A 19,534-nucleotide genomic window follows, 5' to 3' on the forward strand; every position below is an offset into this window, starting at 1 on the left:
GTTACGTAAAATAACTAGTTGGGTGTTATCAACTTATCAATTATTATGAAGGTTGTTTTTTTTTGGGAGGAATTATATAATTTTTTGTTTGTGGAATTATAAATGAATCTTGATTTGTACAAGGCGGTGCAATCGCGCACACTGCAGGAGTGAAAGAATTGGTTATTTTGAGCGATGGATAAAACGCAGTAGAGTTGTTTTGGGCGAGATAAAAAATTGTAGTAAAGGAGAAAAGATAAATAAAAATCGCAGAGCGATTAATTGGCAATCTCTTGTAAATTTGCAGCGTGTCTGATCCACAAAAACACAAATCGCGTTGCATAATGGCGACCCAGTTTGCCGCCGCAAGAAGTTGAATGCAAATTCGACTCTACCATTAATCCCAACCATTATTGTTGTTTGTACAACAAAATCGTTATCTTGTCCAGCGGACGTCCAAGGCTACGACTCAATTATTTTTCATCGCTATCACCGACACAATCCATATTCATGCGTTGCACAATTCTCTATTAATTTCACCACTCGTGCTAAAAATTCTCCCACGCCCCCGTCAATCAAACTGTCACAACGCATTTGACATGACAAGTCAAATGTGCAGTGGTCCATTGAAACATGACCGTCGTGAACAGCATCATGGATGAATTCGCAACGCCACGGTGAGTTTATCTGTTCAAGTTTTCTCCAGATGCGCCGCGCCGATTGTGATTACACGGTTTGACAAGTAGGAAATGATTGAATTAGGTTAGGATTGAAAAATGACGGATTTTTATTGGGGCTCCGAGAGTCAAAGTTCGAGAGGTTTTGCGGCGAAGGTCAACAGCAGCGCTGTTGAATTGTTGGTCGTTGTCTTGTAGCCACCGTTTTGTGTTTGGCTAACCTAGTTACAGTCAAAGGACCTGCTAATCATATTTTTGAAAAGAATCAATGGGAAAGGTGTGGTTTTGTGGTTTTGGTAATGTTGTTGCGACATTTTGAGATCAATGTAAACGTAAAGAAAATAGAAGAAAAGACCTCAATTAAAAATGGAACAGTTACTGAAGATACTGGTGAAAAGTGAAGAGAAAAAAGTGAGAGAAGGCACTGTTGTGAAGCAGAAATAAAATTGCAAAGTGGAAAAATATTTAATTAACAACAATGAACTAGAAAAACTTTACTTGCTATCAAAAAAAATTGTTCTGATCTGTGAAGAGTTTTAAGATTTTTAAAATTTAATTTGACAAGGATTTCCTTTCAGAGGAAACTGTTTTCTTTAAAGCTCTTGATATTTTTCAAATTTGCAAGAATTGGACTTCCTTTCAGAAGAAACTGTTTTTGTTCAAGCCTTTGATATTTTCCAAAAAAGGTGAATAAATTTAAATGATAATTTACAAAGACACAAAGTTGATAAGAGAAGAATGCAGCAAGGTAGAAGTCTTGGATTTTGTCATGGACTATGAGTCATATCCTCGCAAACGACGAATATCGGTCTCAAGTAGGCGCTACAAACCGACAGGAAAACATCGTCATTTGTTACGTCAGTGTGGTTTCTCTCGTAATGTAGTCGATGTTTTCAGTTTTCATTGACAAATTCTTCACTGGTTTATCACTCCGCCTTCGCCCAGATATTTCCAAGGTCACAGCCCATGAGAGAATCCAACACCTCTACTTATTCTTGGAGTAGATGTGTTAAACGTAAAAAAATCTGTTGTTCTAAAATGAAGAACCACAAAGCCGATTCCGTTGAGTAACTCTGTGACATCCATTAAAAATGATTTGTTATGCAGTTAACACGATAACAAAAATACTTCCTCCTTCCATTTATGCAAAAGAAATAATTTCGATTTTGTTGAGAGTAAAAGTTCTGCATTTGTAGGAGCAAAGATTAAACAGTTCTTCTAGTTTTTGTAAAATGAATGATGCGAATTACGTCGCTGTATTATACAGCAGTAAAAAGTTCTGGATGATAAAACCCAAAAAGGTACAACAAAATTGTTGACGTATGATGTAACAGTAGATTTTTTTCCATGCTGAGTTACTCTCTGATTGATTACTTTGGATACACCAACATGGGAATTATGTAAGAGTGCTCTGTAACCTTCTTGAATCATTATCTGTGTTAATAACTTGAAAAATTTTACCAACATCAGTGCACATCACGATTTCAGAGACCGTAACAGATGGTAAGACTAAATAATCTGAAGGTTAGCACGTCCAAAACAGGTCCTTGAGAAACTCCAGATTAGCCATCACACTTAAAAAATCCGAAATTTTGCCGAAGACGTTCCGTTTTTACAAAATCGATTTCCTCATTGATATTTTTTTGAAATGACTGTTTTTAATGGGTGGGAATTGTTGGTCAGAAAACAATCACTCTTGAGGAAGAGACAAATTTTTCACTCCTCATTTGGATTTTAGTTCAGAGGACTTGATAGAAAAAGAAAATTTTGTTGAAATATGGACACTTATCTTGCAGTGGAAGTGGAACGTGAAGTACAAGAAATTGCTATTTACGAGGGTGGGTCATTCTAAGATTCACCATAAAAGTGAAGGATCTGGAAAACTTTTTTAAAAATCTCAAAATCTCTTCAGTTCAACATATTTCGTCAATTCAATACTGAAGAGCTTGGTGATGTCAGAAAATGTTTTTTTTGCTTCAACACTTTATCATAGAGCAAATGGATACCACGAATTTAATTTTGGAACCACTGAGAACAAGTTCTGGCGAGCAGAGAATATCTCCCTACTGGAGAGTTGTCCTGATGAAGCAGTTCTTTTTATCCAGATTTTCTTTTTTTGCTTCACAATATCGCTTACCTTACAACAATTTAAAGCATTCATCAGAATCCCAAAAGCTGTTGTAAGTTTAATCACAAAAAGCAACGAGGATAATAATTACACGAGGGATGAAAAGGCCCTTTAGTGCACGACGTGATGTCTCAGTTATTCAATCATAAATGAAATTTGTTCAAAAAGACACCAAAACAGGACACACTAGATTTGTCTTTTTGCTCATAACACGGATCAATGTGACAAAAAAAATGTTACCATGAGCCATTAAACAAACCTTCTCTGACTTGCCTGTTAATTTTCTGCTTCCTCTGGAGCCCCACTTTTCGACGTTGCATTTTGGCTCCTCCTGCCGCCTTCCCGAAATTTTTCCGTCCTCGCAGCAACTTCAATTCTCGCTAAGAGCAACGACTTTGCCGTCAGCAATGTTTACAAACTGCAAATCCACTTTCGTAATAGTCGCAGTGTCGAGAGAGGTGCGCTCGCGATGAAGCCCAAGAAGCGCTACTCCAACCACCAGGTAGATTTTTGCACAATTTAGTCTTTTCGGGGGTGGAGTATAGAGCACGGTTGCCGCGACTCCTCCCCAAGTCCGGTCATTATCTCCGTCGTGGGTCCGGTTCGGGATGCTCCAACAGTATAATTAGCGACTCGAGTGACGTTTCGGATTTCGCGTGCCCTCCTCATGGATTGAATCGGCGCTGACGCAAACCAGTCGCCCTTGACTGAGAGACCTCTTCGCGGTGGGCACCGCTAACCTTTAGAACGTTGCGATACAGCCGTTATGCAAGAAGAGATCCCATTTTTTTCGAATCGGTCGTGACCTCATCGAATCGAAAGCGACAGTGACCCAGAATGGCGCGTGGAAAAAATGAAAAGCGAGCGGGAAAAAGAGACAATTCGTGGCGGCCTTCACCTTTCGGACACTGTACAGGATTGAAGTTGTTTTGAGTGGATTTTTTTTTTTTTTTGTTGATTTGTAATTAAAATGTGCGGCCTTCGCCACTTGAACATGTCACAATCGTCTGCTTTTAAACGGTTGATTTATCGGCGTTTGTCAATGCTGCGGAGATATTGGCAAATTCGGCGCGGATGGAGTGATAAGCGGTTGCTGTCGCGGAAACGTGACGAAATGTGGTCACATTTGGGGTGGAAAAGGAATCTGGTGGGATTGTGGTCGCTGCGCCTTTATTTGCAACCATTTGATCAATGGGTTTGTATTGCGTACGACTGGCGCTTGACATTTGACTTAATGCCTTGTTCAAAAAGAATTGTGCAAATTGAATAAACCTAGAAGGAATAAGAAAGGACTGGTTGAAAACGCTGTGTCAGATTTTATGCCAAAAAATATTAGAAGGAAGTAACGAGCGTTCAAAAAATTTGTAGTCAAGTCGGGGTTTTGACATTTAGTCAAAGTTTAGTTAAAACAACTCTAGTCACTTAGTCCTAAAAAGAACTGTTTTTTACAAAAGAAATAATTCACACCATTGCTTGTTGGCTGAATAAATGACATTTGATATCTATGGTTTGACAGCTGATGACGATAAAAACAAGATCACTTGAGCCTGTAAACTGACATATCAATAGCATATGAAAAATGAAATAGACTGTCAAAAAAAAATTTTTTGTGTCTTGGCAAGTACGTGAAACTCCTTGAGGTTGTGTCTGGAAATTACGAGAGAATTAATCCTTAACGTGAGACAAAGGAAATTAAGCTAAAGAGGTCACAATAGCGATTAAATTTTTTCACATTTTCGATAAAAAAAATCGAAAAAACTAAATATGAATGGATGTCCAGAAATATTTTTTACAAATGATTACATTCTTAGAATTGATGGATGGTACATCAACAAATGTGACGCATCTGAGAGTGTCTCGTTTAAATATGTACCCTCAAGCAGAAATTTGAGATGAAATTCTTTGTTTGGTTTCTGAGGAGAGAAAATATCGCGCGTTCAAATGAAATCCTGGGCTGAGCAGGCGTTGGAAAAATTAAACGGTTTAGAACAGTGTAAAGTTTGAATTTCCCGCCGTTTGACACGAATGACATTTGTTTATGTTAATCGGGACATAATTGAACATGTTTGTTTTCAGCATTGCTTTGAGAATAAGAATCGTTACGTTATTCTATTTTTAATGTAAAACATTGCAAAGAAAGAAAAAAAAGAAATTTTTTTTGGCTCTAAATTTTAGGTTAGCTGTCAACATGCTCCAATTAATTTACGCATTAAAAAAACACAACAATTGACAGTTTCCAACGCTTTCCCACCCCAGGATTTCATTTGAAACCGCGATACTTATTTGCGTGACAAGGGAGGAAAGTGTCGTTTTCTCCCGGGTGTGGAATTTACCCAAGGGAGGAAATGATATTTTTTACTTCAGAGTTATACCTACACCTGAATTTTTTACACACTACACATTCGTTCCGGTGGTGCTTCTGGAGAAATCATCACAAAGTATATCGTGAAAGACTAATTAACAAATAAAGTGTGCTATTTTGATAAATCTAATCTCATTAGAAATTATAACTTGTTAATATGTCAAAGATCTACATCTACCAACTGTTGAGTTATGTTGGTGAAGCAATGAATATCCCCATAATCCTTTCTAGTAACTGAAGACGATACAAGTTGGCACAACTGATATGACATTTAGCTGAATTAATGCATGTGCTGTAAAAAATCTAAATTCAACGAAATGCCGGAAAAAGAATTGAATTTATTAAACAGGAAATTAAACGTAAATACGGTGTACGCAAAAATTGAAATTTAACCTAACTTTTCATGTCTCCCTAAATCCTAAACCAAAATTCAACAGCGTTGCCACGTGGGTCTCCGAGGAAATATCTCCGTAAGGTTCTATTTTTAGGTTTTTAAGAAAATATTTGTGACCTAATATTGACAAAATAAATGTCACTGTTATAAAAATGATCAAATCCTTTCCTAGAACAAAGGATTTTTTTTTGGGATGTCAAAGCCTTTCTCCATCATCACACGAATTTGTTTTGTCCGTAATTCTTAACAAGGAAAATTATTTGAATTTTCCTGTCGTCTTGCTTTTGTCAGGAACAAGAAATAATCAATCATTGTGATACTTAGGGGAACAAGTAACCTTAAACCACCCCAGCTTTCCAATTCCAATTATAGTAATTGTACTCGTACAGTAAGATTTATTATCACCGCCTGATAAATTCATTTTGGACAAAGTGGCCTTCCAAGAGGAGCAGACGGTGAAGATTATTTTGCCAAGGTTAGAAATTAATGGAAGGTAAAATAACGAGACCTAATTTTTTCATGGGATAAATTTTTCAATTTTAGGTCATTTTTATTCTGGTTAGGCCCGAGAGCTTTAGCTCGAGGGTTTAATCTTTGTATAAAAAAATGCCCAAATATCAACCAGTAAAATTGTCTAAAGCAAAAATGTTTAAGTGAAAATTGGAAACTTTGTCAGATATAAAAAATTAGGCCGTTGAATTTTTGGCAAGATTAATTCCAGAATACAAACTTTAACGTTAAGTAATTATTTATTTGTAATACAGTTATTAAAAATACGGGTGGTGGAGGTTCAATTATTAAAATCAATTTGAGAATCTGACAGGAATAGCATGCAATTTTGATCACTTTTGACAGATGACAGAGTAGTAGGACGTTTTTATCGCGATAAACATTTTTTATTGGATGAAAGCAAACGCTCTGATTGGCTGAACACGCACGTACGTGGGAATTAATCAATATTAATTTACAAATTTGATCATTCCATCTTATTTTGACAATTTACGATTGAGCTTCCATCCTTCATTTTCTCATTTATTTTTTATTTATTGCCCTTTGATTTCGTTCGTTTGACGTAACCTTGAACGCATTCATGACAACTAACACCTTCCACGTGTTTCTTTACATTTATTCCCACACTTGCTCATTATCTTAATTTTTTTACCCTTTCTCTAAATCACCCCTTTCAACATTTTCTTCTGCCTCATCTACCCCCGATTCTCGATTCATATTTCCCTTCTAATTTCACTTAAATCCTGTCCCTTCCATCGATCCGCTCCCTAATCCTGATCCTCTCCAAATCTCCTCTCCTACACGCTCCCAATCTTGTTTTCGCTTTTCCTCCGATCATCCGTCGTACAACAAAGCAAATGGACGTCACAAATTCTAGTTCCGCCTTGCTTGACAACTCACATTACACATTTTTATTACACCGGTTCAGACAACGCTCATTCAACCTCTCTACACGTGTTCCCACAATCCTAATCACACACCACCAAGCCAAGAAAGTTGCTTTTCTCAACCTCCAATCACCATTAACCAGCTCCCCGTCCTTGAATCCTCCTCGTCTTCCCTCATTCTCTAATGAACCCCGACAAATATTTGCTCTTCAATTACGTCACGTTTACACAACCTTACTGCTGATGGTTCTCGCCTAATAAGTGTGGGACCGAAAGTGATACACTTTCTACAAGACGGTGCGCCACCGCATAGCGCCAATTTAATGGCGCGAATAAAAAGTGAGATCCACTGAGGATAGTTTTAATGAGCTGTTTACACCGTTAATTGAAAGTCGATTAAAAGTGCAAATTAAAGACTCGTTAACAAAGGAAAAACGTAAATGGATGACTCGCGTGAGCGCGCTCCGGAGCTCCGGAAAAAATCAACAACTATGTATTGTTAATCACGATGATAATTATTAATTTGAGAGAGGAAAAAAATTCTTGTTGGGGATTCAGGTGTTGAATTATTGAACGATTGGAAAGTGATAATTATAAGAAATAAGCTTGACAAGAACAGTTAGGAAGAAGAAGTAAAAGCTTTTAATTTCTTTTCTTTGCTGTCAATTATCTTATTGTTAAATAACTAAAAGAGAATTTGTTTTTAGTTGTTTTAGTGGTGGGTTTTTTGGTAGTTTTCTTGATTGGAGTAATTGCGCTTTGAACCTTGAGGTTGAGAGGTCCAGATTAAAAAAATGTAGATTTCGGCCGGATTTTATGTAGGTGATAACGTTCCTTCCTCGATCTCGTACGTCACCGTCGACACTGACACTGACAATTCCAGATAAAAATTATCCAATTAAGCAGGAAAAAAATTATCGCAGCAGTAAATTGCGTCTGTTTTGAAGAAGCGCGACGTTTATCTGGTGCGCGCAAAGCAGAGGCACGAAGACCGCATCTGATAACGTATCAGTGCGGACACGGCGGCGACAATGGAAGCGAACGTGATTTGCAAACGATAATTGGCGGCGGAAACGCGAAGAAGTCCTCCGAAGGTACGGCCGCCGGATCCGGTCCTTGCCAGTGGAATCGAGCGGTGAAAGTGAGAACGCGGCCCCCTGCCAAGGGGAGCAACCTGGTCAATAATCGGTGCAACGGTGGTTGTGTTGTTTGCGTAAGGATTTTCGGAGGAAATCCGCCGGGGGCGGCTTGCGCAACTGCCATTGTTGCAAATTCGGGACGCGTTCGATAATTAATGGCACTTTCGATCATCGATGCAATCGGACGCGACCAGAATCGATGGTGAGGACGTGGGCTGGAAGGAGTGAGACGCTAGGTGTGGACACGTGAGAATGACGGGGATGGCTGCTAGGCTTGCGGGACTGTTTGCCAAAATTTTTGACCAATGTCCTGGCCTGCCTAAAGTTTCCTAACGCTGATCAATTTATTTATTTATTCTATTACTTTTGACTTGGTGCTAACCCAAAAAAAAAATTAATTATTTTAAAAATATGCATCGTTAACCATCTACAGGGTGTTTGAAAATTGCTAGTACAAAAAAATACTGGTAATTGGTGATGGTGAGTTAAAGTCATCGGCAAAGAAAAATTTTAATAAAAGTCCTCTAGTTTTCGAGATAAAAATTACTAAAAATTGGGTTAGTGCCATTGTTAGTTGCCAAAATCTTGCAAAAAAATATGTATTTTTCATATTGTTGTATAGTCCTTCATTATCACGCTTGGTTACCAAGGTTTAAAAAATACTGCCCCGCCTGAGGCGTAAAATATGCTGGGATAGGGTTACTTTATCCCTTTTGTTTAAAAAAATTAAAAATTGGTTTTTTGGATTTCTTAGGGCTTCTAGATGCCACTGTTTTTTTTTGTACTAGCAATTTTCAAACACCCTGTATACAGGGCACAAGTTTCATTATAAAATTTTGATTTTATTTGAAAAATTTTAGTTTTTTATTTTTTTTTTTTGGCTCTTGAAGAGACTTCCATTTCAAATTTAGGAACTAATAAAATTATCGATGCGTTTTCAAGGTGTCAAGGTAACAATAAGAGCAATGGGTCTTTAAAAATAAAAAAAATAAAAAGAAATAGTTATTTCTGCAACAAGTGAGTAAAGTAATACTTTTTTTTACGAGGAGGAAAATTTGCCGCTCGAGCGAAGCGAGTGCGCAAATCTGCCGAGTAAATAAAAGATACTTTACTAACAAGTTGCATACAAAAAATTTTTTGACGGATTTAAAAAAAAAATTAAAACATTCAGGACAGTAGTTGGTCTGTCATGGTTTGAGAAAAATTTCTAAATTTGTTAACGATTGGTAAAAATTGAAATGATATGATTCCTGTATGTGACGTCATCACTGTGTCGAAGAAATTGAATCACATATTTGGTCGCGTGACTCCAGGCAATTAACCGTTACTAAGTTGGATAATTAATGACACTTTCGATAACAAAACGAACACAGGTGAACGCGATGCGAATATGTTTTGGTCAATTGGAGAAGAAATGTTGTCACAATGAGCCGTACGTGGAAGTAATATTTCGAAAAATACATATGCATGTCTGGTACTAATTGGCTTACGGTAGTTTGATTAGAAGTATGTACTTTTGAATAATTCTTCACTTTCATTTGGCCGCAATTGAGATAGAAAATAATTTTTCAGTGGATTTTTTTTTCAAAATTCATGTGTTATTTTGTACGTCATAAATTAGTAAATTTTGGAAATTTCTGGAGACAACCCTAGAGGCACATTTTCTAAATCCTGTTCTTTAAAAAAGCGATTGTAAGAAACGTATTTGTTGACATTTCTAGATCAGAATGCCCCCTTAAAGGACAAGTCTCGCCTGTCTATCCATATTTGGCCCTCTTTGTCTCGAGCTCTCAGGTGGGGAGCCTTTGCCTTGTCCCCAAGACATTGTCCCAAATCTCGTAACTCAACACTTCTACCACCACACGCGGAAACGATATCTTCTTACGCAAGCGTTTGCGTAACTGGACCAAAACCAACGTTCGCGAGACAGTCCCGAATGGTCTTTGTGCCGCCTCCGAGCGCGTAATAACCTCCTCATTCAATTATTTCGGTGGCTCTTCACTAATTGCTCCTCCATTCCTCATGCTAATGCAGCTTATGACATAATTATGCATAATATCCGCGCCTCATTTTTCCCTCGCCAGATTTTATTCAATCGAGTTATGCAAACAACACTTCCGGTTCTCTCGACCAGGAAATTCGTTCCTCCGGTTCGTAGGAAACACACGTCGTCGGTCCGGTGGTTCCGACATCAGTTGGGCTGTTGACAGTGATCAAGTTTTTGATGGATTCGTTAGTGCTGGTGCAGGTGCGAAGAGTAAAGACGCGTTAAGTGGGGACGAAGATGTGTTAATAAATTTGGTTTAATTGGAGTGTTGGTGAGACCAATCAGATGCTCCCGGTGCGTTCCAGGCCTAAAAGTAGGTAGAGTTCATAAATACAGGATGACCAACTAATCTGGAGTTGTCATCAACCTCGGCTATCTATGTTTTATGGGATTATAAATTTGACACATGACATGACCGATAAAGACGGAAACTTTTTTCGACTAGAATAAAATTGATTCAAAAAAAAATCGGGTTTGTTGCCACCGCATTTATCACACCGACATTTATTTCTTTAATGTCGTGTCATGAAGTAATCTATAAAACGATATTAAATTATTACACTGTCACTAGAGTAAGAAATGCAAACACGAGACGTAAATAATTCCGATCCAATCGTAATCTGTTCGAACAACAAATACAAATAGTTTGTGTGTGAGAGTGGTGGAGTCAATAAACTGGTGCTGCCTCTGTTGGTAAGACTTTTGTAAAAAATCTCCAAAAAGTGTGATTCGTTGAGTGTCACCAGATGGCGACAGTTTTGTTCTCTCGCGCCTAATTAGCATCCGGGTCAGTATAAGAAGCGCGCCGGTGTCGTTCGAGACTTCTTTGTCCAAATTGATTCGTTTTCGGTTAAAACTGAGCGACAGTGATAGATTTGAAACGGCAAAAACTCCACTGAGGATGATTAGTCCGATTCTCGGTGAAAGTCTTATCTGACACGAATCACGCAACGATCTACAGCGACGCTCCAAAACACAATAACTAATCAAGTCTTATTTGTTTTCCATCAACATCATTATCGTCGAACAAACACTTAATTAAAGAAACGACAAGCAAACAACACTCTTGCAAAATGTAAACAATGACGACCGTCCGATACGATATGGCGAAAGAACAATCGAAAAAAAGTCCTGTGAGAAAACGAACAAATTTGGAATTTGCGTTGCGTTCGTGAAGATGGTGCAACCTGGTTGAAACAAGTCCATTCCGTTATCGTCAGTTAACTCCAGCTGTTGCCATAATCCTGACGAAATATGTAGCATTTGGGATTTTTTGCATGGCTGTCTATTTTTGCGCAAACTTTCTCTTCGATTCTGTCACGATTCGTGGTTGGTTTTCTGAAAAGGCCTTCCAGTTCGATTCGATCTTGCCGGACGGGGACAAGGTCGCCGCGATTTGGTACTGGTTCGGTGGAAGGCGTGGAGCGGGTACCACTTTGTCAACATTTTGACAGATGTCAAAAGGGTTAAGAACGAGCGGGAGGCGTGGCGCAAGTTTCGAAGTACCGTTAGGGTCTCCCTTCAAGAACTTGAGTTTTCGAACACTTGCTGAATCTTCAAATGAAGAATAATCGATTAAAAAATACAAAAGCATTGAAGGTACACTCGCGAGCAATAAATTTTGGTCGTCAAGGTCATTCTTTGACGCAATCGAAAATGCTCCATTGTAAAACAGTCGTAAATACCATAACCTATCATCATATTGTATGACATTAATTGTCATTTTTTTCTCAATTTTTTGACACTTTGTTGACGTGGGCATAATCAGGCAGGGAAATTTTTTAAATTTGTGACAATCTAACCAAACTTTGAAATGACATTGATGACCAAAATTTATTGCTCGCGACAGTACTTGATGAGTCATCATGTCAAATTTCAAGAAAGTAGTCTAAAAGACTGAAATTGTAGTACTACTAGTACTGCACTGGGGATTATTTTTTTAACGCTAGATGTAGAAATCTAGACTGATTGTACTCTCATCTATGGTAAGCTGAAATCTAGAGAAGGCTTTACAGTTTTTGTCGTTAGATTTGACGAATTCAATGACAGAATCCTGTGTGTGACGTCATGATCGTGTCGTAGAAGACGTACGTCACAAGCCCTACAAAAATTTTAGTTTCTTGAGCCTCCTAAATTTGCTAAATTAAATTAAAACCTATTAAATTTTCAAAAAAATTGTCAAAATAAATATAACAAAAATAAAAGAAATTTAAAAATCTTCAAAATAAAAATATCAAAAATAAAACATATTTGACGAAAGGTGAGGTGTGATTATGTCAAATTTGAGCTAAACACAACAAAATAGTCAGAAAAATACTCCTGAATTTGAAGTGCTACTAGTAGTGTCCTTGAGATTATATTTTTTCAGCACTAGACGTAGAGATTTCAATCTAGAATAGGTTCTGAAAGTTTTGTCGTTATTTGGATCTGATGAATTCAGTGACAGCTTCCTGTGTGTGACGTGCCCTTCATGCTCTCTAGTAAGCATAAATTTGGAAGAAGTTCGATGACAGGTCCTGTGTGTGACGTCATGATTGTGCCATAGTCGCAGATCACGTGCTCTTCAGCTCCACGATGCGTAAATAAAAATGTTGTAGCGAGATTACTTTTTCAGCGCTAGATATAGAGTTCTGAGCTTTTGCAGTTTTTGTCGTTTCATTAAAATTTTGTGATTTCGATGACAGATCCTGTGTGTGACGTCATCGTGGGCGGGAAACTGTACTCGCGTGTAATTTCTGGTTGCATGACCGCGAACAATTAAAAGCGTCGTCTTCTGGGCAGCAGTCGGCCTCCTCGTCGGCGATTTCCCCGTGGAGGGTCGCGCAGCCCGCCCAACGGGATTCCGGGCGCATACCATCCTCGTCCCGGGTGAACAACCGTCTCGCGAACCTCTCGCGGCTCCAGTTGCATTCGAGGGCGCAATTAAGCCTCCAATTATGTGATACCGCGCGCGCACCCAAGGACTCACCTTGTGCACGATATTCTCTGTTTCAGGTGTCAGTCGCGGCGAGAATGTGGGGCCGGGCGCAGCTGCTCGTGCTGCTGACCGCTCTCTCTGCCTACGGAGACGACGTCCAAGACGAGTCGCAGCTGCGGGTGGGCCGCTCCGTCGACGTCTTCACGCGCTACGGCTACCTCAGCCTGAGCATGAAGGTGGTGCCGCGCAACGACTCCGACTTCCTCTTCCGCGAGCCCACCATCGACATCTTCGACGACCTGGACCGGTTCGCGGTGCGCACCGCAAAGGTGCCCAAAAAGCAGCGGCGCATCTTCGCCGGCGACTTCCACATGGAGTTCTGCGACAACGTCAAGCAACTGGTGCAGGCCTACTTCAGGGACTTCGCCTTCGAGCGGATGGACAACCCCTGGAAGGCCTTCTCGGCGAGCTGGTCTCTCGACACCATCGCCAAGAACCTGGGGATAAACGCGTCGTTCGTGCACAAGGAACACTGTTACGTGCTGGTGAGGCTGTCGAGGTTCAGGGACAGCGTCAAGCTGACCAAAATTCCGAATAATGTGAATCTGGTGGACGTGGTGGCGCGGGAGATTGACAAAATACAAATCGGTGATGTGACCAGTGTTATTCGATTCATCAGGAAGTATGGCTCGCACTATATCGAATCTTACGTCACGGGGAACGCGCTCTATCAGGTACTAAAATGGTTTTTCTCTAATTAAAACTGTAATTAGCAAACACGAATTGAAGTGAACGTAGAACGTTGCATAACAAGCCTTTTTAAAGCTCCAATAACCACTAGAACGATTTTTCTCAAAACCACCACCTCTAGACTTTTTCACGCTCTTTACATAACAGTTCAACATCCAAACCATCAGAGCCACCAATTAGATCCACATTAGCCAGACTGGATTCACGGTCGTCGCTCACATAATCGATTGTCGCTCGAAAACTTTACTTAACTCGATTAACCACAGAAAAAAAAAACAATCGTAACGTCGCCGTTACTTCACATTCTCCTGCTGGAAGACAGTTATCCAAAAATCATTGTCCGACTTCCTAGAACAGTGATGCTCCGGAGTTTGATGGACCGGAACGAATAATTAAGATTAACTACCAAATCATCCATTAGTTTAATTTTGTAACAGTCTTTTTTGTGTCTCGAAAGGTCTCTCTGATGTAATGCACTAACGGGAGCAAAGAAACGTTTGAAATTTACCGAGCTGACCATATGGCGTACTGATTAAATTTCTCCGCAAAGTAAAAATCTCGGCGGCGGCGACTCTTCAATAGAAACTGAAAATTTCCCGAGACAAAAAAATAAAATAAAAAAATCGTTGACGATGTGACCTTTGACGACAGTCCGGTTTGAAGAAATCGTAAAATTCCGGTGTGATTTACTAGGTGCGTGGCTAATGGTACAGGTGTTCAGGAATGGAGGATATCAGTTGGCCATGGAATTTAGCAACCGTTTGTTTTTATACACATTGGTAATAATTACGTTACAATTGTTTCTTTTTTATCGACCGAAAAAATACTTTCCAATTTCGATAGTAAAATATTTAATAACAAAATGATTGTTCGGTTTTGAAAGACAAAACCTTCACAGTTTAATTTTTTTGTTGTAAAATGACAAATTAAAAATCATATTTGTTGAGTAACTGGTAGATTGTACAAGTCCAATTTAAAAAAAATGTGACGTCAGAGTGATCTTAAGATTTTTTTCTGAAGTAAATAACGAGGAATTAAGACCTGTAATTACCAGGTGTACAATTCAAATTAAGTAATTATTCGGTAAATTATCGCAGCCATCTGTTGCAAGAGACAAGGTTTTGTCACGGTCAGCCCCGAGTGGATTTTATTCCTAGCTTGTCTTCGGTCTTGGTTCTAAGTGTGCTTGCGAGGCCACGCTGTATATGCTCTGAATGTCAAATAAGAATCTGACGGGTTTTGGGGATTTTTGGCAGCCATGTTGGCAACAGAGCCTAACGTAACTTATTCCAATAAGAGGATTGAGGTTAATTTGATTTGAACAGGTAATCACGTTAGAAAAACTTTACAGGCTTCTCTTCAAGGCTGCATTTAATATTCGTGTGTTTGAGAATTACCATAAATGTGATGTCAACAAAATGAAAACAAAATCGATTACAGAATTTAACAGAAAATAATTAAAATACGTGTTCTCGAGGACTGGCATGGTAATTTTTATGATCTCCACACCTGCAGGATCTCCATTTTGCCCGATACTGTCCCGAGTTTGTCGAAAATTTGATAAAAGAGAGGGAAATCTGTGAACTGTGCGTATACAGGGTGTCGCATCAAAATGAACACTGGGATGAGAAAATCAATTTTTCTCGCTTTCCAGATGCCACAAAGAGTAAAATTGTGGATGGAATTCAACACAAAGTGTCAATTGTGATAAAACGCGTTTTCAAAAAAGTGTAAATTTGATTTTTGTATTGACAGATGTTTGACATAAACTACTTAAAATGATTTCCGATCCACGCTTGACTGATGTAAAATTTTCTTTTTCAAAAATGATCTGCACCGAAATTTATTTATTCAGTGTTAACAGTTCTTGCGACTCAAAAATCAAAAATTTACAAATTTGCTAGTTTTTCGTTGCCGTTGTGAGAACATCGTTGATTTCCAGTGAATTGTTGTGGTCTTGGGAAAAGCCACAAAAATAATCTTCATCAAAAATTTAATTTATTATGCAGTTTGCGGAAAGGTAAAAAAACCTTTTTTTTCATTTGTTTACGAAATATTCAATCGGGTGGAACACTCGATACGAAAAAAATGATAAAAGTTCCTAAAAATAGAGATATTTTCATGTATTTGTTGTCAACATGGGGGACTACCGCACACCAGAATTGATTTCTCTGAATTGTTGTTGGTGTTGTGTAAGATCTAGTGTAATCTAAAAAATTCCAAACGTGAAGGAAAAGCTGTATTTTTATCCAAACCGGTGTGCTTTTAGAAACACTAAAATTTAGCAATCTTGTTCTACCAGTCCTGACCTCCGACCTGACATTATGCAGGTGATTTTAGCAATCAGCGAAACTGCATATTAATTAAGAATGTAAATTAAATGACGCATCAAGTTGAATGACGCCGAAAAGACCAGTCTGGGCACGGTTTCAGGTGTTGAGTTGCATTTTTCAGTACTTTTTTTTGGTGCGAGGCCCAACCGCCCACGCTCCCAAACATACCCAAACAGAATGAACACATTGACACAGATCCGAACCGGCCCCTAATTATGCGCATAGTTTCGAACAAGTTCGGCATTACCCAATCGATACACCTTCTTCGATCCCGTTGCATTATGCACACGCACTCCCAAAATCCCCCCTTGCGCGAGTCTTAATTCAGGCGATTTGTGCAGGTGTTCGTCTTCCGGAAGCCCACTTATCTGCAGATCAAGGAGCGCCTCAAGACCCAGGGCATCTCCCATCTGGACAAGCTGGAGCTGGGGCAGTACTTCAGTCCGTGGTTCGCCGAGCACATGGGGCAGATCAAGGTGGCGAGCGGCAACAGGACGGTGGAGCAGTGGGCGGCGTCCAAACTGCGCGTCCACTACTACATCTTCACCTATCCGACGCTGCTGAAGATCCACGGGGACGCCCAGATGCTGACGGTGCTGAACGACCTCCTCCGCAACGAGGCCATCCTACAGATGGGGATGAAGACGCTGGCGCCGGCGTTTAAGGACCCCAAGAAGCGGATGTTTTTTGTAGAAGTGCTGGACAATTTTTTGAAATTGTGGGAGAGCAATTTGTAGAGTGCATCCTGTTTTTTGTGATAAAGCGTTGTGATAGGGACGCCTACCAGCGGTGGCAAACCTTGAGTAGGGAGGAAAGGAGTGACTCAAGCGAGTTTTTTAAATAAGTTTATTGCGTATTAGAAACAATACAATTAATTGGTCCTCTATTCTAGTTTTTATTGTTTGCATTCGGAATGAGGCTAGTTCACAGTGATTTGTCTGCTCGAAAGGCGCTTTCACAACGAACGTTCCACACAATCTCGCCCGACATATTTATTTTTATACAACAAACTCTATTTTAATACTCCAAACCAAATATGTAAAGTTTTGTAAAAACCGCAATAAAATGTAAGCAACTGATCACCCCCGATGTTTCAATTCAGTCACTGCTTTCCCGGTACTCCCCCCACAGAGACAAACACAAACGCAGGTTCCCACAAAATCACTTGCAAATATTTTATGTTAATGCACACCACTCTGACGTAATTCAATAATTTATTGTTGTAAAAAATTAGAAACATAATAACTTTCATTCGCTTTCCACATTGCACTCAGTTCTCATTCTGAATTCCAAACAATCGAGTTAATAGTGTCAATCGAATTTTTTAAAAATGGACATCTGCACTCCGGCTTGGAGATCTCTGTTAACCTTTTTACCGTTCACAACCATCACTAGAGGAGTTTCGACTCTGATCAATCGGAATTTATACTCCTGAAACACGAACGTGTCACACTGGTCGTGTGAAATCGGTCCACTCACGTTATCTTTATACGAGAAGTTCACATCTGTGACGTAGGGCTCGGGGATCGCGACCGAATTCCCGATTATCACACCTTTACCGTCGGCCAAATTGTAAACGGTGACGACGACGCAAGTTCCTAGTTTGTCAACCAAACAGAATGTACTAAAAGTGTACACGATTAGATATTTTCGTACTGTAATTTACAGCTAATAAATTTATTACAATGGTACGGAGTCTTCATTTTGTACAGTACACACCACTTTACCCAAAACCACTTTCTCCTCGTTTAAACCCGGCTTTAGGTGCGATAACGAGACTTCGTTCAGTTTTACGGTTTGATTGTGAGACGAAGTGTAGCTGCCGCCCCCGTAAGGTCCCAACTGTTTCGAATCAATCGACTGAAAACATTTCCAATTTCAAAAGCGAGTTAAAAACGAACCTAACCTTACTTTTTCAGAATCATGTTTTTATGATAAAAAGTGACAAGAAATCGATTAAATATAAAATTTTTGCAACACGTAACCATTTCCTAGATCGCCAAACGAATTATAATCGATCAGAATCGAATAAATCCTATTTTTGCGATTTACAATTCAAAAATGACGCACGCGTTGCCAACCTATTTTTTATTATTTGTGAGGTTAGGTTGCGTTTTGCCGTTTTTGCACATTACTTGTAATATCTGCTGCAAACGTTTCGCTTTCATCTTTCCATTTGTTGTAACTAAGTCGCTAATATCATTTAAATACTTCACAAGCTGCCTCTCCTTAATTTTGGGTTGTTCCCAAGTGGGGTCGTACAACGCAGCTTTGTTGAAAGATTCTAACGCTAATTCATACTCTTCTTCATATTTTAAAGTCTAAAATTTCATTAGAGTCACTCTAACAACTCAATTCATACTTACAATTCCTTTATTGTAATGTAAATCAGGTGTACTTTTGGCAACAACATCTTTTTCCTAAAAAACACAATTGCCTTGTTTGTTTTTTGCAAAGATTAAGAGCTTACAGCTTGAGAGTAGGCACTTAAGCATTGTTTAAGAGTTTTTGGGTTTTGCTGAATGCCAAAAAAAGATGACAGGTGCGCATTTCCTAAAACAGCCCAAGAAAGTCCATCTTGTGGGTCCAGCTGGACACCTTCTTTAGCATAGTTGAGTCCCTTTTCAATATTTTCAACTAAATTTTCTCTACTGCTTGAACTTTCTTGCCTTGCTAGCATTGAAAGATTCCTCAAAGACACTTTATTTTTACACTGAAACAAAGATGTGTTACAACTCAATCAACTACAAACTGTGTCAATACTTCTTTTAAAGCCCCCTCAAAACAATTTGTGGCTTTTTTCAACTCATCATTCTTCCAAAAACACTCTCCCAGCTCATTCCATGCATCAACCAGTTTAGGATCAAGCTTGATAGCTTTGGACAAGAGATTCTCCGCCTCTTTACTATATTTGGGAATGACATTCAACAGTCTCCCTCTAAGGAAATTGTACCTGGCCCTATCAGTCTCCAGAGCGCTATTTTCATGTCTGTCAAACACATCTAAAATTTCTGCTAGTCTTTTCTCAATGTCACCATTTTTATGGATGGCATCTTCAATTTTATGATTTTCAAAATAATGATCCCTGTATAAATACAAGCTATTAACTTTGTCCTGTAATAAAACACAATAAAGCACCACTCCTTTTAAGGGATTGAATGTAGGTGGGCGCACCTGGTTCATAATTAGGTCGACAACTTACCAGTAAAAAAGCGATTACGTCCTCTTCGCTTTTTTCAGCCTTATCACCACTCGAGTCCATTATTTTCGAATTTTATGCACGGACATCTCACACTTGTGCCTTCTTGTTTTGACAAGAGAAAAAGAGGTTATGTTGTTTTATTGTCGTTTGATCAGGTGGGGGGAGACATGGGCGTCGACTCGTCACCAACAAAACCAAATTAGCGATTC

At 39.1% G+C, this 19,534-nt stretch overlaps 2 protein-coding genes across 11 annotated transcripts; one reads left to right on the top strand and one right to left on the bottom strand.

The window, feature by feature from the left end:
• The first annotated feature begins 509 nt into the window (after positions 1–509).
• On the top strand, positions 510–17,205 carry tsl (torso-like). 9 transcript variants are annotated; one of them, XM_069052212.1, is made up of 4 exons: positions 7,879–8,150; positions 10,161–10,436; positions 13,118–13,774; positions 16,465–17,205. In XM_069052212.1, exons 3-4 carry the CDS (start codon positions 13,136–13,138, stop codon positions 16,858–16,860), a joined length of 1,035 nt encoding a protein of 344 aa, XP_068908313.1. In that variant the 5' UTR covers positions 7,879–8,150; positions 10,161–10,436; positions 13,118–13,135; the 3' UTR covers positions 16,861–17,205. The 9 variants fall into 9 exon arrangements, with proteins under 9 accessions (XP_068908316.1, XP_068908308.1, XP_068908313.1 ...); XM_069052211.1 differs by having other exon boundaries at positions 10,211–10,436; XM_069052215.1 differs by lacking the exons at positions 7,879–8,150; positions 10,161–10,436 and adding an exon at positions 510–656.
• Positions 17,206–17,318: 113 nt separating this feature from the next.
• On the bottom strand, positions 17,319–19,531 carry LOC138134125 (tetratricopeptide repeat protein 5-like). Of its 2 annotated transcripts, XM_069052206.1 has the most exons (8): positions 19,326–19,531; positions 18,887–19,237; positions 18,594–18,836; positions 18,490–18,543; positions 18,259–18,444; positions 17,808–17,983; positions 17,603–17,747; positions 17,319–17,554 (listed from the first exon to the last, which is right to left on the bottom strand). In XM_069052206.1, the coding sequence occupies exons 1-8, from the start codon at positions 19,383–19,385 to the stop codon at positions 17,435–17,437; spliced, it is 1,335 nt and encodes a 444-aa protein (XP_068908307.1). In that variant the 5' UTR covers positions 19,386–19,531; the 3' UTR covers positions 17,319–17,434. The 2 variants fall into 2 exon arrangements, with proteins under 2 accessions (XP_068908307.1, XP_068908306.1); XM_069052205.1 differs by having other exon boundaries at positions 17,319–17,747.
• Positions 19,532–19,534: the final 3 nt, after the last annotated feature.

This window comes from Tenebrio molitor, chromosome 6 (assembly GCF_963966145.1).
Source record: "Tenebrio molitor chromosome 6, icTenMoli1.1, whole genome shotgun sequence".
Taxonomy (NCBI): Eukaryota; Metazoa; Arthropoda; class Insecta; order Coleoptera; family Tenebrionidae; genus Tenebrio; species Tenebrio molitor.